General features: G+C 39.5%; 1 protein-coding gene across 2 annotated transcripts; it reads right to left on the reverse strand.

The window, feature by feature from the left end:
- Positions 1 to 1,653: 1,653 nt before the first annotated feature.
- On the reverse strand, positions 1,654 to 25,412 carry LOC143846917 (cellulose synthase A catalytic subunit 3 [UDP-forming]-like). 2 transcript variants are annotated; one of them, XM_077355530.1, is made up of 14 exons: positions 24,737 to 25,412; positions 22,416 to 22,602; positions 22,108 to 22,328; positions 21,903 to 22,017; positions 21,563 to 21,752; positions 17,850 to 18,116; positions 17,342 to 17,687; positions 17,092 to 17,229; positions 16,549 to 16,674; positions 16,249 to 16,461; positions 15,637 to 15,901; positions 8,969 to 9,171; positions 2,977 to 3,327; positions 1,654 to 2,460 (listed from the first exon to the last, which is right to left on the reverse strand). In XM_077355530.1, exons 1-14 carry the CDS (start codon positions 24,758 to 24,760, stop codon positions 1,876 to 1,878), a joined length of 3,231 nt encoding a protein of 1,076 aa, XP_077211645.1. In that variant the 5' UTR covers positions 24,761 to 25,412; the 3' UTR covers positions 1,654 to 1,875. The 2 variants fall into 2 exon arrangements, with proteins under 2 accessions (XP_077211645.1, XP_077211644.1); XM_077355529.1 differs by having other exon boundaries at positions 21,563 to 21,776.
- Positions 25,413 to 25,964: the final 552 nt, after the last annotated feature.

Here is a 25,964-nt window from a genome sequence, read left to right on the forward strand (position 1 = left end):
GTCTGAACCTCAATACCAAACCTTTTGGCGTCAATCAATTCGGCCGAGGATCTTGGCTTTTGCTTGGACAAAAACCCATAGGTGTATCAACACCTCTGATCAATTGAAACGGCGTGGTTTTCACCTTGCCAGTGGATGTGCTTTATGTGGCATTGAGGAGGAGGATATCGATCACATATTCATTCACTGCTCTTTCTCGACTCGAATATGGAATGCTTTTTTCCCGGGCCTTCGGAATTCAATGGGTTGCGCAGGGGCAAATATCAGAAGTGGTCCTAAATTGGAGGGGGGCGTTTCATCATTGTATAGGTGAGGGATTATGGAAACCCCTTCCGTTTGCTATTACATGGTTCATCTGGAAGGAACGGAACAACCGCATATTCTATGACAAGGCATGGAACTGGAGATACATTGTACTGGAAATAAGACTTGCTCCTATTACCTGGGCAAAGGCGAACGGTACGATTCCATATTCTACCAGTCGGTTCTGAAATTCTGGCACGTGGTGGTGCGCGAAAGGACACCTCATAGGGATATAAGACCATTATGGGCTGCACCTAGAGAGGGATGGCTGAAACTTTACTTCGATGGAAGCTCACTAGGTAACCCCGGACCCGCAGGTTTTGGGGGTACTCGGGGAGAGTTATAATGTCATATTCTCGTCCTGCAGGTATTTGTGAAGCGAATGAAGCCGAAGCAAGGGGACTTCTGTTTGGCCTCCGGTGGTATGCCTCCCATAATATGGGGCCATTAGTGGTGGAAGAGGATTCCTCTAATGTTATAGCCCGGGCGTCTAATTATGGGCGAGGGCCATGGAGATTACATAACATCCTAGATGAAATCCGGGATCTTGTTGGGAACTTGGGACCATCCATCCTCTACTTACTCATTGGAGGAGAACTGCAAACTCCTCGGCAGACACCTTGGCAAAAGAGGGCGCTAATTTACTGTCAACTACTGTAATCTTCTCTGATTCTTCGGCCTCTTAGCAGGCATAACTTCGGTGTATAGCTTTTCTCTCACCTGTTAGGTGTATAGCTTTTCTCTCACCTGTTATGGGACATCTTGTCCCCCCTTTTATGATCAATAAAATTATTGTTAACTTTCAAAAAAAATACTACTATGCCATTTGAAGCTTTGTCCACATCTTACCTACGAGATCTTAGAATCATTTCCGGCAAGGTCATCTGTTTGGTTGGGTGATGGCCTTATCTGAAGTGATACAAAAGCCTTTTTGGAATTCAGGGAAAACATTTCTCACAGGAATTTTTTTTGTTCCCACGGTTTACAGGGAAATGATATGGATATGACTTATTTAGAGGGATTTAATTATATAGTGAAGGTTCCTCTAAATAAAACTTGAACTACGGTGGTTCAAATTACCTATTTTCATGTGCAATCAAACAATGAAAAAGCAGGAAATTCTGGAAAAGTTTTTCTTTTCTAAACTCTTTCAAAAAATAAAAATAAATTCCTGCAATCCAAACAGGGATGAAGTACATTTCAATGTGACATGTATTTTGTAGTTTGGTTGTCCATAAGAAAGTGTAGAAAAAAGAATGTGAACTTCGTAACATTTAAATCGAACTCCTTACTTTGGGCCATTAGCCAACAAGAGAAAGCATACCTTTAGCAGCCAAAAGTCCTTCCAAATCCAGAAAAACAGCTCTAAATTTCATTGATTCCACAAAAGAATAATAATTTATGGGACAATACACAAAAAACATTTTATATCTAGATATACTTCACAACGTGATATGAAGAAAGAGCCCAAAAGTCCAAAACATGTTTAATTTTAAAGCTCATACCTTCAAGTTGATGACCACAACCTAACCTTAGTCTCCAGACACCTCTTTCAGATTGTAGCTTTTCTTTCTAGCAGTTGATTCCACATTGTTGAACGTCCGGACCCGTCACTCGAGTCGTAAACGGATCGATCCGAACCCATAACAAGGAGAAGATGGAGGCAAGGAGAATTGACCAAACAACTACAATGGTGGGCGTCCTGTTCTGGCGTCCCATCAACCCCTTAAGGAAGGGGTAAAGGTGAACAATCACCCAAAAGGCAAAGAAGAGCTTCCCAAAGAGAGGACCCCATGATTGATACCCACTGTTAATAGCATAGGAGATTCCGGCAACGACCCCAACCAGGTTGATTATGAGTAGAGTGGTTGGGGCTATCAGAAGGGTTGTCCATTTGAACATGTAAAGCTCTGCAAAATCACCACCTTCATCTGATGCCTTGGAGGTGACTGTGAAGTTGGTGTCAATACCAGCAAGGACTTTCAGCAGGCCTTGGACCACAGCAAAGAGATGGGCCGACACGCCTCCAATAACCCAAAATTGTTCATTTCTCCACCACTCGTCAATCCCAACACCGCTCCATCTCATCTCCAATATGCCAGTGGCAAAGATGGAAAGGAAGAGAGAGATAAACCATATACTGGCAAAGTTACTAATCTGTAGCAGTAAGAAGCCAGGAAACAAAGTTCAGCCCCAAATCCATACATGTATGGTGTAAGTTGTGTAAAGAGGTAAAGCCAGAGAAAAGTAGCAAGTACAGAGGGGATGGATTATTTAGACATCACTAAAGCTACAAAGAATTTCAGGACAAAGGCATAGTTGAGTTGAGTAAAGCTGAAAAGAATTTCCATCAAATTTTAATCATGATATTTCCTAATCCTCTTTGTTTTTTGGATTTTGAGAACCGATTGTGAGTCCAAAGCTGCTTAATTTTTAGTCTTATCAGTTAAAAAAAAACTGGTTAATTTTTAATCCAATAATTAGTTTTGGACTCACTATCAGTTCTCAAAATCCAAAACAAACAATACCTAAATGAATAAAGTATTGGATTCGCAATCGGTTCTCAAAATCGAAAACAAAAAAGGGTCTAAATAAATCAAGATTTTGACGGATTTTTTTATAACGATATAGCATACAACCAAAAGTAGATTTTCAGGATGAGAGTATAAATACCTGTGGGATAATGAACTTTCCAGTGAGTAGACAGACAGCTGGTAGTGTACAATATGCAAGAAGAGGAATTGCTGTGATTGGGTAAATGGTGGTGTTAATGTAGGCAAATCTTTCCAGCCATTTCAACCGTCCGCCATAACCATACCATATAGGGCAATGCCGACTGAGGAGAATTTCAACAGAACCCAAAGCCCATCGAAGCACTTGGTTCAGACGATCTGACAGGTTAATAGGAGCAGATCCTTTGAATGCTGGACGCTGGGGCATGCAGTAGATTGACCGCCAACCACGAGCATGCATCTTGAATCCAGTAAGAATATCTTCTGTAACAGAGCCATAGATCCATCCTATCTGCAGAAAGGGAAATGCATTTGTTAGTCACCAAAAAAAAAGAGAGAGAAAAGAAATGCATTTGTTAAAAACATGAGATAAGAAAACCAACTAAAGATGCATTATAATTCCCGACCAACTAACCTAGTTATATTTAGGTAATAGTAGCATTCGTAGGAAACAAGGCAACACCCAACAGTAGGTAAGTATTACCAATAGTAAACAAGACTTTACTACTGATTAGAATTACAAGTTACAAGTTTTTGGGATTTATATTTTCACATATTTTATTCATATAGGTTTATGTTAAGTTGTTTAAAAAGATCCAGATAAGTTTCATTTGAAACTTAAGATTAGTTTTTAAGTTTTAACTATACTCTTTTTTAAATATGCTCGTTCCGCATTAGCAAAAGGGTAAACACTCTTTCAAGAAAATATAATCACTTTTACGATAGATGAGCATCATGTGACAAATACATGCAAAGTGGAACCACAGTTTCTTAATGATAGTGTGGAGGGACATTACCAAGCATTAGGACCCCTTTAATAAAGGAGTTCGATTCAGAACCTACAGGGACAGAATTCTGTTCTGGAGACATCCATGTTGTAGAGAAGTCCCGCTTAAAAATCTGTTTCCCAGCCTTTTTGCAGTAGCTTGCATTAAAGATGCTCTTATCCTTGACATCGTGGTTCTCTTTGAAGGGAAGGTTTCTTGGGACTTACTCTTCCGCCACAACCTTTTCAATTGGGAGATTGAAAGGGTAACCGAGTTATGGGAGATATTGGAGTCAACTTTCGTAAGTGTTAAGGAGGACAAAAGAATTTGGAAATAGAACTCTACTGGGTTTTCAGGGTGAATCTTTCTACCAAAATCTGCAATTGGCTTTGCCAGACGTTCCAATGAACAGGATAACGAGGATTCTAGCCCCATCTAAAGTTTACGCTTTTGGTTGGACTGCAATCTTCAACAGTATTCTGATAGGGGATCACCTTTGAAGCAAGGAAATTCTTATAGTTGATCATTGTGCCCTTTGCATAGAAGAGATGGAAATTATGGATCATATTTTTATTCATTCAGGATTTGCTAGAGAGATATGGAACCGCAGCCTCTCTCGCTTCACTCTTTAGTATCTCCTGAGTCTTCCCCGCCCATATAGATGCTTTTTCGAAGAGTGGTTGTTAGGAATAGATTTTCCTATTTAGATGCTTTCCTTATTTATGTTATTGCTGTCTTATATTAGCTTTCCTTATTTCCTGTTTTCTATTCTGCTGATTTCTATTTCCATATTTTGCTTTCCCTAATTTCTATATAATGTAGATGCCGTATGGCTTTTGAGGGAGGAATAATCAAATTAAGCGCAGTTTGCATCTTTGAGGTCGAGTTTCCTCGAATTAACTCATTGGAGGCTTGAGTTTCCTCGAATTAACTCATTATTTTCCCTTTCCCCATCATCTTCTTCCCTAATTTCTCTTCTGATAGAACGGTGTTCTATCAACTTGGTATCAGAGCACTTCCTGGTGGATGCCTCTGACGCGCCTTCAAAAGAACAAGCTCGGTATCAGAGATTTGAAGGCTTATTCCATTGCTGCCGGGAACAAGAATGGTTCGTCATCAGACGAACAAGCCTAGGAAGCGAAGTTGAAAGTTGAAATCATAAAAGAACACGATGCGGTTTATCAGGCACGATTCAACAACATTGAGACACAGTTACAAAAGATCACGAATCTTCTTCTCCAAACCCATCCGTCACCTGAGCCAACCATTACTCATGACAATTCGGGTGCAGGGCTTAGATCTGTCAACACACCGGATCGACGGGACGAGGATCATGTTCGTCAGGAAGGTGGCTCTGGCGTTGAACGAGAGCAATATTGTCCCCGTATGAAGATAGACTTCTCACGATGGGATGGTAGTGATCCAGAGGGATGGATGACACGAGCGGAACCTTTTTTCCGATTCTATCAAACTCTCATCGACCAACGGGTTACCATCGGCTCCATTAATTTAGAAGGTGATGCCATCCAATGGTTCAAGTGGTTTGAGGAGATCTATCACGGATCACCAAACTGGAGAGAGTTTGTAGATGGATTGTTAGTACGTTTTGGCCCCTCCCTGTATGAGAACGTTCACGGCGAGTTAGCAAAGATACGACAAAGTACGACAGTCTTAGAGTATCAAAGCCGTTTCGAACGACTCGCCAATCGTGCACAAGATTGGTTGAAACCTCAGTTAGTGGGAACATTTATTGAAGGACTTCGCTCGAAAATTCGGAGGGAAGTCAAGATGTATTGTCCTGGCACGATGACGGCAGCTATCTCTTATGCGCGATTGCAGGAGGAAAGACTACATGAAGATAGTCGACGTTCGTATGATGGCTTTACTGGCCGACCCCCTGATCTTCTTTGAGAAGGTCCCATAGAATCCACGGGTCGTAACATGCATGCGAAGCGATTGACGGAAGAGGAACTCAAGGACCGAACGACTAAGGGGCTATGTTGGCACTGTGATGAGAAATGGCATAACGGTCATCGTTGCAGACAAAAATGGTTGTTGATGATCGAGCCAGCTAGTTATTCTGACGACGATGATGAGGATAATCAACCTTGAGGACAAGGTTGAAATTAAGGGCGGGGGAATGTTAGGAATAGATTTTCCTATTTAGATGTTTTCCTTATATATGTTATTGCTATCTTATATTAGCTTTCCTTATTTCCTGTTTTCTATTCTGCTGATTTCTATTTCTATATTTTGCTTTCCCTAATTTCTATATAATGTAGATGTCGTATGGTTTTTGAGGGAGGAATAATCAAATTAAGTGCAGTTTGCATCTTTGAGGTCGAGTTTCCTCGAATTAACTCATTGGAGGCCTGAGTTTCCTCAAATTAACTCATTATTTTCCCTTTCCGTATCATCTTCTTCCCTCATTTCGTTTCTGACAGAACAGTGTTCTATCAGTGGTACTCCGACCCATGGCCTCAGAGAGGTCAAATTCTATGGACATTAGTGTTTTTGGCTAACATTAAAGGTATCTAGAAAGAAAGGAATAACCATATCTTTAATAGCAAGACCAAAGCGGCTCGATAGATTTTTACGTTGGATTGCAATCTTCAACAGTATTCTAACGGGCAATCACCTTCAAAGCAAGGAAGTCCTTATAGTTGACCATTGTGCCCTTTGCATAGAAGTGGGGGAAACTATGGATCATATTTTTATTCATTGCGGATTTGCTACAGAGATATAGAACTGCAACCTCTATTGCTTCAGTATCTCTTGAGTCTTCCTTGCTCATATAGATGCTTTTTCGAAGAGTGGAACTCCAACCTGTGGCCTCAGAGAAGTCAAATTCTATGGAGATTAGTCTTTGTGGCTAACATTCGAGCTATCTGTAAAGAAAGGAATAACCATATCTTTAATAGCAAGACCAAAGAGGCTCAATACATTTTTACCAAGGCTCTTCTAGCCTTGACGATATCCTGGGCGGGAGTGAATCCCCGCTTTAGGGGTGTTTCATCCCGTGCATTATGATAAGAGAGTTTCGTTATAGCCAGGAGGTGAAGGATTCTCCTGTTTCGCGTTGGAACACTCCCTCCTCCCCCCCCTAAAAGTTACCTTTGATGATTCTAGCTTAAGCTACCTGAGTCCAGTGGGAGTAGGAGGAATTCTTAGGAAAGATGCCAATGCTAACATTTGGGCTTTTTTAGGACTGTTAGAAGAGGAATCAAACGAAGGGTAGGTGGAGGCAATATTGTACAAAGACATCGTTGTAGAGGGGGATTATCAAAATTGTTATCAGATGGCTATCCAATCAATCATAGCCGTGGAGATTTGCTGATGCGATAGAAGAAGTTTTGGAACAGAAGGTCACACTGTGCGGTTATCACATGTTTGGAGATCGACCAATAGAGATGTTGATCAGCTAACACAATCAGGAGTGGCTATGCCGCATTTGGAGCTTTTTATTTCCTTCCTCCTTAAGTCCGAGTTTTATCTCTATAGTTGTACTTAGATTGGGTTCCTTATATTTGTTGCTTTTTTGTTGTTACTTCATGGTCATCTAGGTCTTGAGCTTTGTATTTTTCCTTCTGTTTTTTTCTAGCAAATTTTACTTGCCATTCGAAAATAAAAAATAATCGCCTAAATAGGAAGCAGTCTTAATTAAGAAGAAATGCAAAGGAAGCGTGTAAAAAGTGTGCTTCTCCTAAATTTGGGAAGAACCAACTAATCCTTTTCCTCATATATATATATATATATATATATATATATATATATATATATATATATATATATATATCTGTGTGTGTGTGTGTCTATCCCCTTGGTCACTTCTTGAATTTTGCATGGTGCCTTTGCATGTAGAAACCACCAAGTCACAATGACTGGTAGAGTTGCAAACCTTTCAGACAAAGGGGTGGTTTTCTACTTTTGTTCTATCCCCTTGCTCACTTCTTGAATTTTGCAGTAGAAACTACAGCATCACAATGACCACAAGAGTTGCAAACTTTTTACGCAATGGGGCGGTTTTCTTAGGAAAAGCACCCTCTGATGTCCCAGCAATAGAGATCTAAACTGAAATGTCCTTGAAAAAATGGAAACCAGAAAACTAGATATCGCATGGTTCTGGGTTGACAGACTCCAATTCCCTCGGCATCCCTACCCACAACCAGTTCTAAGAATTTGGATATCTGCCACAGAATCATTGAAATCAGAGAATTTAAAACCACCTCTAATGATTTGATCGATATAGCGTTTTCAGTTATCAGAGAATTTATTTCAAAAAATTTACTCAAGGTTTCAGTTACTAGCATAAATTAGCAATTTATTTGGTCCTATATAGTGGTGGAAAGGTTTATTTATATTGGTAAAAAAGGTTCCTCATAATCCAAAAATCTGTGTAAAACACAGAAAAAGCTAAACAAAGTTTCGGCTATTAACATATAACTAATTTTAATGTTTCAATGTAAAGGCATCTAACAAAACTTTATGATCGATGGACAGAGTCTTGTACTCATCATTAGTGTAAAATCACATTACATATCACAATCAAGTAAAAGCACTTCTCAATAGCATCCTCGAAATAGTTTACCACGTTGTTTTTCGCATGGCAATATGATTTACCCCTTCATAACTGACAACTTCTTACAAAATTTTATGATTTCTAGACAATCTTACACTCATCGTTAATGTCTGGAAAATTAGTACATTACCTATCACAATCATGTAAATGTACTTCTCATTAGCATCCTTGATATATTTTACCAGCTTTTTTGGTATAACTATGATTCACCCCTTACAATCAATAATTGAACAAAAAAAAATGTATCCACTACCATAACTTATTGTGTTCAATACGATCATACTAGTATTAGTACACTCGATATAGTTCATCTCTTCTTCATTATGGCAATATGATATACATTACTCGATTAAAAGTACTCAAAGTGACCTTTTATTTCACTTGTTTCTTGGTTCATATGTGCCTCTGAGAACTCACCCTGTCAACTAGTCCTGTAACAAGGGTCTTAGAAAATTATGCAGTGTACATATCCTGACAGCCCAGTAGTTCCATGAAATACCAGAGGTGTTTTGGTAGTTTATGATGTTATACTAGCAAAATAAACATGATACAACATAACCAAACCATGGAACAAGATCGATCACTACCTCATTTCCCCAGTCCGTCTTGTCCTCATATCCACAGCTGATAACATGGATGGCTTCTTTCAGAAGAGACTCCGGAGTTGCTGACTGAGGAACGCCGCCATGTTCCATAAGTGTAGAGTCAACAAAGATAGTTGACTGGCCAAACCTTTTCTCCAAGCTCATTTGTGACATGAGCAGTGACTTCTCATCATCAAATCCGGCAACTGCTTTTTGAAAGTGTAAAGTAAAATCAGTGACACAGATAGACAATAGTTACCTGAATCAATTGATATCACATAGATGCATGAACCAAGAGAATGATAGCTTTCCTAAAGATAAGATATGTCAGGTGAATCATTTAGGTAACTAGATGGACACACCAAAACAGAGAGGGTAGTCAGATAAACAAGAAATTTACTGAATCGATTGATATCAACTAGGCACAGAAGTGTGAACCTAAAGAAGCATAGCTTTTCTACAGACATATCATATGTGCAGAATCATATATGTAACCAGATGTGCACACCAAAACAGAAAGGGTAGACAGATAAGCAGAAGACTTCACATCATCAAATCTTGCACCTGATTTTTTTGAAGTATAATGTAAAATCAGTCCCACTGATTAACAAGAGTTTACTGAATCAATCGATATCACTTGGGCATAGAAGCGTGAATCCAGAGAAACATAGCTCCCACAGATGAGGTATATCATAAGTGAAATATATATGTATATATATATATATATATATATATATATATATATATATATATATATATATATGAGGAAAGTGTTGGTGAGCTTAAGCGCCCAATCACATTGGGGCCTACTTTGTTAGGATGATCCAAAGCATTCATTTGAAAGGCCCTTACATAGATGGGGTGTGTACCAAAAATCAGCTCCATAGGATCATCCTAACCCATCCATTTGTGGAGGTCAAAATGGACAGACATTATTTGTCCACAAATCTGCCCATTTTTGTCCTCCACAAATGGAGGGGTTAGGATGATCCTATGGAGCTGATTTTTGGTACACACCCTATCTATGATAGGGCCTTGCAAATGAATGGTTTGGATCACCACAGAAAATGTGGGACCCATGTGATTGAGGCGCTTAAGCTCACCATAAGTTTGGTGAGCTTAAGCTCACCAACACTTTCCTCTATATATATATATATATATATGAGAAAATGGTTTCTACACACAAGTGTAGATAAGTTATCTACACAGTAGCTTATAATACAGTGGAGGGCATATTGTTTGGGTGATCCAAATCATTCATTTGATTGGCCCTCACATAGATAGGGTGTCCACAAAAAATCAACTCCATAGGTTCATCTCAACCCTATGATTTGTGGAGGTAAAATGGACGTGTATAAACCTTCACAAATCTGTCCATTTTTTGCCTCCACGGTTCGAAGGGTTAGCATGATCCTATGAAGCTAATTTTTTGGGCACACCCTATCTATGCGAGGGCCCATCAAATGAATGGTTTGGATCACCCAAACAATGTGGGCCCCCACTATATTTTAAGCTACTGTGTAGATAACTTATCTACACTAGTGTGTAGAAACCGTTCTCTCTCTCTCTCTCTCTCTCTCTCTCTCTCTCTCTCTATATATATATATATATATATATATATATATGTGTGTGTGTGTGTAGATACCGTTCTCTCTCTCTCTCTCTCTCTCTCTCTCTCTCTCTCTCTCTATATATATATATATATATATATATATATATATATATATATATAGAGAGAGAGAGAGAGAGAGAGAACGGTTTCTACACACTAGTGTAGATAAGTTATCTACACACTAGCTTAAAATACAGTGGAGGGCATATTGTTTGGGTGATCCAAACCGTTCATTTGATTGGCCCTCACATAGATAGGGTGTCCACAAAAAATCAGCTCCATAGGATCATCCCAACCCTACGATTTGTGGAGGTAAAATGGACGTGTATAAACCTTCACAAATCTGTCCATTTTTTGCCTCCACGGTTCGAAGGGTTAGGATGATCCTATGGAGCTGATTTTTTGTGGACACCCTATCTATGTGAGGGCCAATCAAATGAATGGTTTGGATCACCCAAACAATGTGGGTCTCTACTGTATTTTAAGCTAGTGTGTAGATAACTTATCTACACTTGTGTGTAGAAACCGTTTTCTCATATATATATATATATATATATATATATATATATATATATGGGAAAGATGTGCGTACTCGGTCGAGTAGATAAGCTTATCTACTCGGTCAGGTTAAAAACAGTGGGGGCCCACATTTTTGGGGTGATCCAAACCATTCATTTGAAAGGCCCTTACCTAGATAGGGTGTCCACCAAAAATCAGCCCCATAGGATCATCCTAACCCATGCAACAGTGGAGGGAAAAATGGGAAAAAATGGACAAACACAGCTTGTCCACAAATCTGCCCATTTTTCCCTCCACTGTTGGATGGGTTAGGATGATCCTATGGGGCTGATTTTTCGTGGACACCTTATCTAGGTAAGGGCCTTTCAAATGAATGATTTGGATCACCCCAAAAATGTGGGCCCCCACTGTTTTTAACCCGACCGAGTAGATAAGCTTATCTACTCGACCGAGTACGCACACCTTTCCCTATATATATATATATATATATATATTTCACATATGATATACCTGCGCTCAAGAATAGAGTTCCTGCGCTCGAGCGCAGGAACTCTCTCTCTCTCTCTCTCTCTCTCTCTCTCTATATATATATATATATATATATATATATATATATATATATAGAGAGAGAGAGAGAGAGAGAGAGAAGACAGTTTCTACACACAAGTGTAGATAAGTTATCTACACACTAGCTTAAAATACAGTGGAGGGCATATTGTTTGGGTGATCCAAACCATTCATTTGATTTGCCCTCACATAGATAGGGTGTCCACAAAAAAGCAGCTCCATAGGATCATCCCAACCCTACGACTTGTGGAGGTAAAATGGACGTGTATAAACCTTCACAAATCTGTCCATTTTTTGCCTCCACGGTTCGAAGGGTTAGGATGATCCTCTGAAGCTGATTTTTTGGGCACACCCTATCTATGTGAGGGCCAGTCAAATGAATGCTTTCGATCACCAAAACAATGTATTTTAAGCTAGTGTGTAGATAACTTATCTACACTAGTGTGTAGAAACCGTTTTCTCATATACATATATATATATATATATAGAGAGAGAGAGAGAGAAAGAGAGAGAAAACGGTTCCTACACATATGTGTAGAGAGTTCTCTACACACTAGCTTAAAATACAGTGGGGGCCCACATTGTTTGGGTGATCCAAGCCATCCATTTTAAAGGCCCTCACATAGATAGGGTGTCTACAAAAAATCAGATCCATAGGATCATCCCAACCCTACGATTTGTAGAGGTAAAATGGATGTCTTTAAACCTTCACAAATTAGTCCATTTTTTGCCTCCACAGTTCGAATGGTTAGGATGATCCTATGGATCTGATTTTTTGTGGACGCCCTATCTATGTGAGGGCCTTAAAAATGAATGGTTTGGATCACCGGCCCCCACTGTATTTTAAGCTAGTGTGTAGATAACTTATCTACACATGTGTGTAGGAACCTTTTTCTCATATATATATATATATATATATATATATATATATATATATATATATATATAGAGAGAGAGAGAGAGAGAGAGAGAGAGACTAAAGGGTTCCTGCGCTCGGGCAAAGATAAGCTTATCTGCGCTGGAGTGCAGAAACAAGGGTGGGGCCACATTGTTGGGGGGATGCAAAGCATTCATTTGGAAGCCCTTTCATGGATAGGGTGTCCACCAAAATCCAGCTCCATTGGATCATCTTAGGGTGTCCATTTGTGGGGTGAAAAAGTGGGCAGATTAGTGGACAAACAGTATCTGTTCATTTTCACCCCCTCAAATGGACACCCTATGATGATCCAATGAAGTTGATTTTTGGTAAACGGGTACCCATCCATTATGGGGCCTTTCAAATGTATGCTTAGGCCTTGTTTTCTGCACTCGAGCACAGATAAGCTATCTGCGCTCGAACAAGATTAGAGTTGACTAGAGCGAGTCAATGATTGACACAGTCAACTTTTCATTAACTCGGATGCATCAAAAAGAGTTTTAACCATGGTTTTAAATTTCAGTTTCGGTACCGGTTTCAGACCTCACCGAAATTTCGAAATTTCGACCGAAATTGCAAAATTTCGGCCGAAATCCGGCGAAACAATGAAAACATTATTTTATTCAATAAGAAATTTCTGAAATTTTGGTCGAAATTTTAACTAGTTAAAAAAAATAGGTTTTTGTACAGAGAGAGACAAATAGAGAGAGAGAGAGAGAGAGAGAGAGGAGGGGCACGCCTCTTTGAGAGGGATGGGAAAAGGCACACGTATTAAATACAGATTTTAAGAAGAAAAGAAAAAAAATGCAAGGCTTTCTCTTCTCGACTTCGCTGGCTCAAGGAGACGACCAAACTGGATCTCTGAAAAGTGTACTACAGCTGCATAGAGAGGGTGGGGAAGAAAGATCTATTAGATAGAGATGAGTTCAAAAATATCTCTAACGTATTAGAGAGAGAGAGGACACGTACTAGAGAGAGTCCATGCAAGTGTCAGTGCTACAGATTAGAGGACGCTTTTACCCTTCATATATGCATAGATAGGGATAGCAACTATGGGGTAAATCGTAAAAAGAGAGGGAGAGAAAAAGAGACGTGTTAAATAAAAAATATACAGCTGGAGCGTAAGAGGAGGCTAGTACAAGGAAATTTTGGAAAAAACGAAATTCTGAAATTTCGGACGAAATAAAATACTGTTTCGGGTATGATACCATTCGGTGTCGGTCCCAACCGAAACCCGAAATTTCGGATTTCGGTCGAAATTTAAAACCATGGTTTTAACTTGAGAGGTCAAAACATGGACTCGGACGAGAACTAGGCCAAGGTAAAATGTAGTGGACTTGGGCGAGAGGTTTTAAACAGTTGTATATATGCAACCAAATGGACACTGCAAAACATAAAGGATACACAAGCAAGTTTGAGTACTAAGAAAATTAGAAAGTATTAGAATCGCAGTGCTGGTTAACCTTCAGTTTTCTTTGTGCATTTTTTCAAGCCCTGTTTCAGATACATAAATATACCTGGAAACAACGGAAACTATCTAATCCTTAAATATGCCTCTATGAGATTTTGCAAAACCAGCTTTTTCCTTCCTTTTTTTTCTGAAAGATTGACAGTAACCTGGATACAACCATGGGGACAAGGCATCCCCCCAGTCTATATTGATTACAGCAGACATATCCCAACAGAACAAAAAAAGGACCCCATTTGAGCCCTTCTCAAGACCTCTCAACAGAACTGCAGAAAAATACCAAAAACCCCAGCACTGGACTTGAAACCAGCTTATTCCTCAATAGAACAGGAAAATATTCTGGTATTGAAGAATCCAAGAACTGAGCAATCAACATGTGATAAAGTTGCAAGTAAACAACACTCCAAGACAATCACTGAATCATGCAGGAACTTAATTCTATGTAAAAAAAAAAAGAGTTTTATGGAGGAAAGCTCTTCTCACCCATTTCTCTTCAAACCTAAACAAACTCTATTGGTCGTAATGATTAAATCGGAGAACAAGAAAACCATTATATGTGATTGAAGTTGAACAACATAGAGCATGGACTGGAACATGAATCAATGAAATAGATTCTACATCAACAAACCATTTTTTAATATTTTTCTCTTGTGGCGGCACATGAATCAATGAAGTAGATTCTTCATCAGCAAAACATTTTTGAATATTTTCCTCTTGTGGTGTTTTTTCAGATGAATAAGTATACACCAAAAAATTGAGCTAGATTTCTGACAGTAGAGAAAGTCATGTATCTAATTCTGCCATTAAAAAAAGAGAATATTGTACTTAATGGTAGATTATTGACAGATTAGTAATAGCATAATAATTTCTTGATTTTTTTTGTGATGACATATAAGAATGTCATAGCACTGAGTTGGAACTTGGAACTAGATCCGTGCATCTATCATGAAGCTTTAGTAATATTTTATTTTATTTTTTAAACCTTTTTTTAGCTGCTAATTTTTAGATAATATTCAAGAACTTATAAGATGCATGGATTTGTACAATTTATCAATGACATTCATGAGTAATTTTTTTAATTATTCACTGTTTACTGTTTTTTATTAATATGTATAGCATTGTGGACACATGTATTTAGACACTAGATCCATGCCTTGGTGATGCTGAGTGTACACAGGGAATTCATGGCAGAGTGATCGACTAATAGTCTATTTTATTTTATTTTTGTATGGTATAGTCTACTAGTCAATGGAAGATTAGATTAAGAATATTAAATAGAATATTTTTCAAGTTTAAGTTTACATAACATAAACTACCTTTTTCTATTTCCTCTCTAATTTTGGTATTTTTTGCTTCTTTCGTTTTCAAACCCCCCCCCCCCCCCCCCCCCCCTCAAAAAAAAAAAAAAAAAAAACACTCACAAAAAGGTACGCCCCAAAACCAAGTTCTTCATCCATCGACTTAACATGAAAAGTTTTAGATGTAGCAGAAGCTCATACATGCCAACATTACACAATTACATGATATACTGGGTTGGTAATAAAGCTGACAGTCCAACAAAAGAAAGAGACAAATATCAATAATCATACCTTCGACCCCTTCTTCAATATCTTCTAGATTGAATATCAGCACCTTAGAGTCCATGTGCCTGCTTGATTTCTTCTTATCTGAGTTCTTTCCACTTGACTTTGAACTTTTCTTTCGCGATCCGCCACAAAATGTAGAGAGGAAGCCTGGTTTTTTATGCTTCTTCTTGAGAGGAGGTTCATAACCATATAAAGCAGTTCTGTTGAAGACACATCCTGTACCCACGTAAACAGGGCCCTGAATGCCATCAAGACCTCTTAAATTGATCTGCAAAACACAGGAAAAAAGTAGAAGATCAGAAAAGCTTGGCAGAAAAAGATAGTTCTTGGCCAATTTGGCAAAGCAACAAGCCGCAGGCCCGCAGCCAGTTCAGGTTTGAGTCTTTTCAGGCCAAGTGCCACCAGGTTGCAGTTGACTCAGCTATAAATTAATCTACAGGCTCATAAATGTGGCATCTGCGAGTATCATGCCTAAGGATTTTTCAACCATTAGTTTTATTATTTATCGTATTCCCTAGAAGAGGACTAAAATGACCATAAGGGAGAAAAGACAGAAATCATACCAAAACAAAAGGATAAGAAATATTGATTTCGAAAAAGATAAGGATGACTTACATCAAAGAACACAGTATTGCGGTTGGCATACCGATCATTCCTATCAATACCATCAAATCTCTGTGGAAACTGAACATAGCAAACTGATTTCCCGAGATTTGGGTCCATCAAAAAACACATTGCTTCCCGCAATGCCTTGCTGTTGTTTATGTAGTGATCACAGTCAAGATTTAACAAGTAGGGTCCATTGGTAAGGACTGCGGATACACGGACCTGCCAAACGAGGGATTATATCAATTACTAGAGTGGAGATATGTCTACACATGGAGTTACAAAATGTCATTTTTTTTAATTACTTACAAGTGCATTCATTGCACCAGCCTTCTTGTGATGTTGGAAGCCTGGACGTTTCTCACGAGATACGTAGACTAACCGTGGCAGCTCATTACCCTCACTGTCAAGCCCTCCACTATGGCCTAAGAAAACCTGTAATAAAAAAGAGAAAATATTCAATATTAATCAGAAAACGGTGCCGACAGAAGTGATGCACGGACAAACAGTCTATGCTCTGATATTACAGCAGTCGCAGTCAGAAAATTAAGCACTATCTTACAAAACAAGAAAGCACAAGCACCAATGGAAAAATAAACATGAAAAAACCAAATATCAAGTACTTTTAGCTTTTGCTTCTGGTGCAGGGCCATCTTTCCACAATATTAAGTAATTTTCAGTTTTCATATTAAGAGTATTATTTATCGAGAATTTATATGATGCCCGACCGTCAAAATCAGACGGTCTAGGTGGCAAACTACCTGGCCGTCTGATTTTGACGGTCGGGCACCATATAAAAACTCTTATTTATCATCAAAAGAAAAAAAAAATAAAGAAAAAAGATGGACCAACCTGGATCATTCCTGGATGATCTCTGGTGTTATTTCCAGGCCACGGTGTACCATCTTCCATGATCCATCCCTCATCAGAAACTTTCTGTGCTTTCGCAACAAGTCCGTTGATACGGACTTTAAACTCTTCATATTCCCTCTGTAGCATTAAAAATGGCACTCAGATAGTTGAACATCCATAAAAAATGGAACCCCGCCTAAGATGAAAATATGTAAATCCCAATTAATATGGCAAATAAGTAAACTCCAACCTTCATGGCTCTGCGGTCTTTGACAAATGAAGGACGGACTTTATCTTTCAAGTAGTCGATCTTCTGTGAGAAGTACCATTCAGGAGCTCGGGGTTCAATGTTGTACTTCTTGCTGAAAGGAACCCATTTCCTTGCAAATTCTGAAGTTTCGGACAGGGCTTCAAATGTCAACATAGAAGCTCCATCATCAGAGACATAGCAAGAAACCTTGTCAACTGGGTAATCCACAGAAAGAATTGATAGCACAGTATTGGCCGTGACAAGAGGAGGCTCCTTCAGAGGGTCCACAGTGCTGACAAAAATGTCAACAGCAGCCAGCTGAGATGGTTCTCCTTCTCGGTCATATCTGTCATTCAAAAGAAGTCACAATCAGAACTACTAAAATGATTAAGGGGCTCATTTGAGACTCTACATGGCATTTGGACTCTACATGGCATTTGGAGATCTATCAGAGGTAGAAATGTTAAACCATCCAGTGGAAGTGAGAAAAGCTAGAAGAAGGCTTCACCTCAGAGAAAGCCTGTCAAGATATGTCTCACGGTTTACTGGAAGCCATTTTGGGAACTGATCCAATATCCAAGATATCGCAAACCATATCTCACATATCACAGAAATCAACCACAGCACAAATGCATTGGGAACAGGGTTTGTTATACGATAGTGCAAAAAAATGCTGAGGATAACAAGCCGAAGAACAATGACCATCCTATATGGGTTTATCCTGGATGAAGGAACAGATACTTTTCTTGAAAGAGGCTGACGAGCCTCATCGTTCCTACATTACAAACAAAGCAGATTAATAGATGATGGAAGACAATCCATTGCACTAAATCGAAAAACATCTCAACGACTATGTTTTTAAGAGAACTCAGCATGGCAAAGAGACAGATCTTACAACAGCACCCATTTACCTGTAAGGCTGTAAGTACACAAGCAACCAGATCAAAGATACACAGAGCACTCCATTAATATAGTTATTCAATAACTAAAATCAAGAATCTAAACCTTTTGGTGAAGTTCAAATTATACTAGAGCTCACCTATCAACTTCCCCCAGGAAAGGTTCAGGGTTTTGAGACTTACCGCCATTTGAGAAAGACTATCCTACCATGGAAGGCTAAAAATTAGAATTTCCGTTGCAAGAAAAGAATTAAAGTCTAAAGACGAACCCATGTGTACTCTTCAAACCAGCCAAATCTTACAATAATACTAATGTACTTACGAAAGGCTAGTGTCACGGGGAAACCTAGCCGTCGCAGCATACTCCGCGTCACGGGTACGCAGTTGGCATTTCAGGCCATCAATGTCGTGGAAATTTCCAGGGGCACGTAGCTAACATCACTTTTAGTGGGCACTCCTGGTTGAGAGGTTTGGTTGGCCAAACACTATAGGAGAAGTTGACCTGTGACATGCTGACTCCTCCCCCCGTTAGGCCTAACAGGTGTAGGCCAGAACCTTGGTGGTTTGCTTATGGGTTGCAAGAGGATTTGCTTGTGCATGTGACGCACACATCAGGAAATCATACTACAACTCGTGGGCGTGCCCTAAGGGAGCTTTGGGTGCGGACTGCGAGTTATCCACAGGGATGCTCAAGTTTCTTTGGTCGAGGATGGGGGCCAAAGACAGTGCATGTTGGGTTGGGTTCCCAAATGCATTGCGCGTACGGACCGGTACAGGGGGCTTGCTATACTATTCACCTTCTGTATCGCGGTACGTCTTATGGGTTGGCCAATCTCTAGGTCTTTCATGAGTTCGTGCTGAGGCGACCTCGATTGCCCTCGCGAGGTACATACCTTGCGGATCAATCCATGGGGCATCTTGCTCCTTGGATGACCAAGTCCCAGTGCTTGGCGGATTGGTGCGTGGCACCGTCATGCCTCGTACTCGATGGAGTTTACATTGGGCTCCAAGGCCTGATGTTCGATGTACTCGTGATGCAGGCTGATCATGAGAGTGGGTATCTAGAAGTGCATGTCAAGATCTGAGCCAAGTAACCTATTGAACAGCTTAAAGATTGTGTGTACATGTTAAGCATCAAGGGGTGTTGGCATGTAGGACCTTCAGAGCCTTTCACAGTTGAAGGCTTGCCCTAGCATTCACGCATGTTGGGGCGCCGCACGGCTTATTCCACTGCTCAAACAATAGGCCCTTGACACTAGCCTGTATTATCTCAAAACAATCCAGAGAAGGAATCTGAATAGCATTTGGCTTTTTATCTTGAGAAACATGCAGGGACTTTAGTTGGACTGCTAAAGAATTTTATTACCAGTATTCATGTCATTTCTACATACAAGTTTGTAATTGGAGGAGTTTTTTTTTTTTTTTTTGAAAATTGACAGAGATATATTAAAATTCATACGACGATTACATGAGAAAGGGACCAGGAGTCACCCTATGAATTACATCGTATGGAGGCCTAGGAGATAACTCCCCGGCCTTAAAAAAGAAAAAAACCCAAAACTATTCCCCCTTTCCTTTCTCCTGTACGCCACCATTCCAAACCAAAAATCTCAATTTCTGAAACCTTCCTAGAAGGTCATTCGTCATCATTTTTCAAATTTTTACTCCTGTACGCCCACCCTTGTTAGATCTTTCTTGAAGATCTTGAAACAAACTACTACTATCACTTCTCAAAACTTCCCATCAACCAGTCTAGACAGACTCCCCTTCAAGATGTACACTTTCCCAATTCCCTCGAGAGAAACTCAATCTCAAATCTCAATACCAAACACTTCTTCATTCGACACGAGGACAGAGGGATCCTGAGGCTCCGGTTCCATGCCTTCAGAGAGACCTTTTTTGCAGCAATCATGTCTTCCAATTTTCTAATCCCCACCCCTTTGTCAGCCTCCCATCGAAGACACCTCAAACTCCTCTCATCAGTCAAAGATTTGTTGAAGAACAGGTGTTTGTACAAAGGCGCATGAGTTTCCTTTACATTGTAAGTTCCAGACTGAAAAAAAACCTCTGCTTTCCGGTTAGCCTCCTCCTTAAAGAACTTCCATTGCCTTTTGAGAAAATCCTTAATAATTTCCTTGGGGGTCAGCGCAAACCTAGAGGCCCTATCTTCATTGTAAGTCATGGCCTTCATCTTGTGGAGGGCCTCCTCCATTTCCAAGAGATCCATGGACCGCTTCCTTTTCAGGCTAATGGCTGGACTGTTCAAGGAAGAGGATGGGAGGGAGAAGTTATCATTCTGTTGTTCCATTTTTTAGCCTTTCAGGGAGAAAACGAAAGCTGCTCTTTCAAATCTCCTGAATAATCCCAAAAGACACCTTTTTAAGAGAGCAACCGCCTACGATGACCAATAACCGACCCCCACACCTCCCACGATAGCGTGTGAAAGAAGATTTCCCATACTTCGATAGTAAGACATTTATGGGGCCATATACAATCGATTGTTCCTGACAGATATCCAATATTTGTCAGGAACTCGATATAAAAAGATGAACTTCCTCATAAAATGTTAAGGATAAGATAATATAGCACAACAACTTAAGGATACCAAAGGTACATCACCATCTTGTCCTTAATATACAAGACAGCAGAAGAACATTATGGAATTGAGAAAGATTAAAATTGATACTAAGGCAGCATTTCGTTTTTTATTTTCCTTCTCTTTTCTTTTTCTTTTCGTAGAGGATATGAAGGAAGCATTTCTTAATAAAACACTATTGAGAAAATATATGTTGAAAAGGGCTCAAGGACTTCAAAGGTCCATCTCATACTCAATATGTGCATAATCCGAACAACACTATGCAGTGGAGATTGATAAAAATGATATAGAAGCCTCATTTCTTCATAAAATCTTTCCAAGAGAATATTACGCATTAAGAACTTAATGAAAAAACATATTTTTGAGAATCACATCAGGACACCCAATGCATCTCCAAGATGGACGGAATGGAGAAAATTTCAATATCTCAAATTATATTTGGAGTTGGGCTTGGGAGCAAAGAACCATCATTGACTATGTTCAGTCCAATGATTCTCACATTTTAAGGATATCACACAATGACCAGCAACTTCAATGATTCAAATCACAACTTAAACTCATGGAAATAAAAGACCAAGGGATGCAGAATGAATTGCATGCACACATATCCTAAAAATAACTCCTCACATGGTAAAAAACCAATCTGCTAGTCAACAGTTTATGCTGCCCTTATTTACATAAAAGGAAAGACAACTGACAGAATCATTCCATCAAGAGGGAACTCACAGTAACGAGTCATCCATATTCACATCAATACTACCATCGATATCTCCAGCTCCCCTCTCTTCTGAAGCGCCATTAGGCCCATGACCACCATTGCTCATGTGCACTACATTCTTATCCTGCTTCACCTTCCAGCCATCAACGCTCTCTTTCCAGGCAACATTGCCAAATCCTTGTGAACCAAATTCTCTCGCTGGATCAACAACCCTAATATTAGCTGCAGAAAAAAAAATGCATTCCCCGAATGTTGCAATCAATACTTAACCAAAATGCATGTCACAAATCAAAATGCCAAATGTGAAAGGTCTACTAAAGCCACATCTCGAGAGCATAAGAAACTTACGTGATTGACTGACATCCGTGTAAGGGAGTGGATGCACACGCTTCCCTCCACCAACACCTCCAGGAGATGGCATTGTAAGACGATCAGGAGAGGCATCAGGTAATTCTCTCGAAAACTGAAATCAAAGCACGGCCCAAAAAACTCATTCCACTGCAAAAATCCATAAAAATGAAACAAGAGAGAAAACCCCTGCAGAATAACGTACTGTCTGGCCACTTGTGAGCAAGGGAATGTGATTATGAGAAACCTCTTTATCATAGTTGGGAGCCCCGACATCTTCCCCTTGCCCATAGCTCATTTGCCAGCTCAGAATGCGCTCAGCAATCCTCTGCTTCTGATTTTGATTACCAGATGAATAATTGAAATTGCTGGGCACATCAACAGCATCACCACCACCCCCTTCATCACCACTGATAGGAGGACTTCCTGAAAGTATGAAAAAAGGCTATATATATAACACTTGATATTCATCCCCAGAAATGACCAATACAATACGGGTCAGATGCATCAAACCTTTATGCCTCTTGTATCTGGTTTTGCATTGAGGACACGACTGATTCCCATCTTTCCTTTCGTACTCGTAGCATGCTCTGCAGACGGGAAAAGAACAAACATCACAAGCAACAAATAGTTTACCTTCTGATGTAGTGCCAACATCGTCACTGCAGATCTGGCAATCCTGGTGCTTCAAAGGTTTCGGCTAGAGAAAAGAATAAACAAATAACTCAATTCAGAAGAAACAGAAAAAAAAAATGATTCTAAAGAACATGAAGTAAAGAAATCAAGTAAACAAAGAGAGCAATATAAGCTAGATGATGCATGCAGGATTCACCCTTGGATACCTCAAGTTTTTGCATTTGGATTTGGATTTGAGTTTTGGATACAAAATTAATCAATCGTCATCATGCTCATGTTGTATGGGAGGGAGAGAGGGAGAAAGGGAGCGAGGGAGAGACGTCTCGCTGCTGCTGCAGCAAGGGTGAAGGTAATTGCCACAAATATTGATTTCCAAATAATGTCTTGCAGAACAGATTTGAAAATCGTATTTATTTTCACTGTTGCTGCTGATTTGAAAATCTAAGGATCTTATCAGTTCCAAATCTCAACTGCAAACGTGAGAAATCCAAATCTAAATCTTGTGGGTATCCAAACGTGGCCTAAACGAAGATGAAGAAACAATTTATGTGTCTTCTAAAGACTCAATTCAGTTCAAATAAATACAAACTGAACAAATAAAAAGTATTACAGATGAAATTTGCTTCGTAAAGTACAGTGACAAACATCAAAATCTAAACTAAATAATCAGATTTTTGTACAAGCTAAATGATGAACGGAGAATTCACCCTAAATGAAGATGAAGGAACAATTTCTGTGTGTTCTAAAGTTTCCCTCATCATGGGAAGTCGAAAAGATTTCCTCGAGTTGGGATGGACGTCAATGAGTAAAACGGCGCCATTAGTGTACATTTATGGCAAGAAGAGTTTTTTGTACACAAAGAGGAGTATGTGTACGGACACCTGCCCCTTGGTCAGAGGTCCCTTCGTGGTGGTGATATACATAATAAGGAATTATCATCTTTTCGATTTCATTGAGAACAGAGGAAAAGAAAACACTCGAGACAATCAAATGGAAAACTTGAACGATACCGCCTTACCCCGGTCCTCTTCCTCCATGGCGGGCCGGAAGAGAAAGCGCATTATGGAGTTACCGGAGATAGAGGAAACATTAAGAAGGATAAAGGCAATGGTTTAAACAGAAGAGTTAGCTTCTAAAGTAGTGCCAACACCGAGAGAAGTCATCAGAGACTTCTTGAAAAGACAGTGGAATCTTTTCAAAGAGGAGGCTAATAGGAGGCCGGATTTATTCTTTATTGTATCTGGGTCACATAATGTTAAAGAAACCCACTCACCGATGCATAAGCATCCCTTCTTCATCAAGGTCTTGGAGGAGGAAAAGACCTTGAGGCAGTTAAGATAGGAAGAAGACAAGGAATCGGGAATTAAGAAACTGGAGGCTATGATTAAACAGAAAAGAGCACCTGAGGTAACGGACCCGAATGCCGAGGAAGCCCCGGCCACTAACCTTGACGAAGAGGTTTTTACATCTGAGATGGAAGGACTTCTGTCGGACTTAAAGAAATGCTCACCATAGGGAGAGCATTATGAAGTTCGATGGTAGGATGTCCAGGTCTAGGAAAGTACATACCAGGATGCTGGAAGATTTGTCTTAAGGAACCTGTACTGGAGGTTTTTTGTTAAAGGCACTAGGTAAGCCTACAGTTGAGAAGGGGGGCCATTTTGAGGATAGGAAAAGAAGAAGTTCCCTAAAGGAATAATGTCCCCAATGGTTTTCAAGATCTTCGGTGGAAGATGGCAACGGTTTTAGTAATATTTTTGAAAATTTTCAGGGGTGACTAGATTTCCTAATGCTTGGATATGGGAAGAATTTTTTGGAAGATGGCTGGGTCGTGATGAATTCAGAACTGTTTTTGGTGGACATGGAAGACGGTTGAGAGGGCCAATCGTTGGTTTTATATTTCTTCTTTTTTTGTTTTCTTCGACCTGGATTGATCCAGGTTTTCATACATTGTAATATTTGGGGGACTACTGGTCCCCCATGCATGTATTCTTCGTATGATCTTAATATATTTTCGTCATCTTTCAAAAAAAATTTATGTGTGCTCTAAAGATTCAATTCAGTTCAAATAAATACAAACTGAACAAATAAAAAATATTACAGATGGAATTTGCTTTGTAAAATATAGTGACAAACATCAAAATCTAGGCTAAAGATTCAAATTTTCACACAAATTCGAACAGAAATTCAATACTAACCCCAGCCTCTCCTTCCACCTCCATTGCAATCTATAAACCCCAGTCCGGCAGGCGAAATCCTTAAATCTGAGCCAGATCTACAGCCAATGCACTTGACAAAAAAATTTAAATCCTCATTTAGAGTGCCACCACATGCACAAAAGGTCTGGAATCTGCTTTTCTCTTTCCCTTTAAGACGGAATTCTCAGTAAATTTCTCAAATGACAATTAGATTGACATGGATTTTCTTCGCAAAGTGATCAACCCTCAGCTCAACCTACTTTTTCGAAAATGCACCTTCCTAGGGCTCCGATTTCAGTTAAATCTCCTCAATTCACAACAAAAACCCTAAAAAAAACAACCTTTCTGCCCAAAGTCCTTCAGATCTCTTCCAAATCGAACACGAAATCCTTAAATAAGATAACGAAACCAAACCGATTGCCTTTTGATCCAATTAAAAAAATCGAAGGACTGCAATCATATCGCTCTTTTTGTTTTTTTGTTTTTCACCAACACGATAAAATTCTAGATTCTAGAAGTACGCGATTTCTATCAGAAGAAAATCAAAATGCTTTTGAATTTGAACAGATTAGGAAATAGAGAGATCTTTTATCAGTTTTTCCTAGAGAAAGATTAGAAAATGGACAGATCTTTTATCAGTTTTAGGACTTACCAAACCCTAGCTAACTAGCTTACCTTTTGCAGTTATAACTGTGAAGAAGATAAAAGGCCAAAAGGGTGGGATTTTCCGGAACTACCCCTATACCAAAGTACAGCTGTTCGGCTACTGACACTAGTGAGGTGAGGTTAGAATGGTCTTTTATGTATTTTTAAAATGAACCGTCAAGTAACAGGGCCCATCATAATGGACAGTCCAGATCATCTGGCCATAACGGTCACGTGTTTTCTCTCTGTAAATCGATGATTAAAGTTGGATTTAATGCAATTTTAATCCTCCAATTTTCACTCCTCGTAATCAAAGAGACAGCCCACATTTCTCATCCATAATAACACTAATGCCACTACTGTGGTTTTTTTGGATGTCTAAGGTGTGGCCCAACTGATAGACGGTTGCGATCAACCAAAGTAGGGTCCATTATATAATAGTGAGCAGACTCATCATATTAAAATCTTAGCAGTAGACCTGGCAAACATGACCCGTGCCCGCGGGTCGACCCGACCCACCCGCAAATTTGCAGGCACGGGTTTGAGTTTTAGTGACCCGTCAAAACTGACCCGCGGGTGACCC

Source organism: Tasmannia lanceolata, unplaced genomic scaffold (genome assembly GCF_043159265.1).
Source record: "Tasmannia lanceolata isolate RefF3 unplaced genomic scaffold, GAP_Taslan_0.1 ptg000015l, whole genome shotgun sequence".
Classification (NCBI taxonomy): Eukaryota; Viridiplantae; Streptophyta; class Magnoliopsida; order Canellales; family Winteraceae; genus Tasmannia; species Tasmannia lanceolata.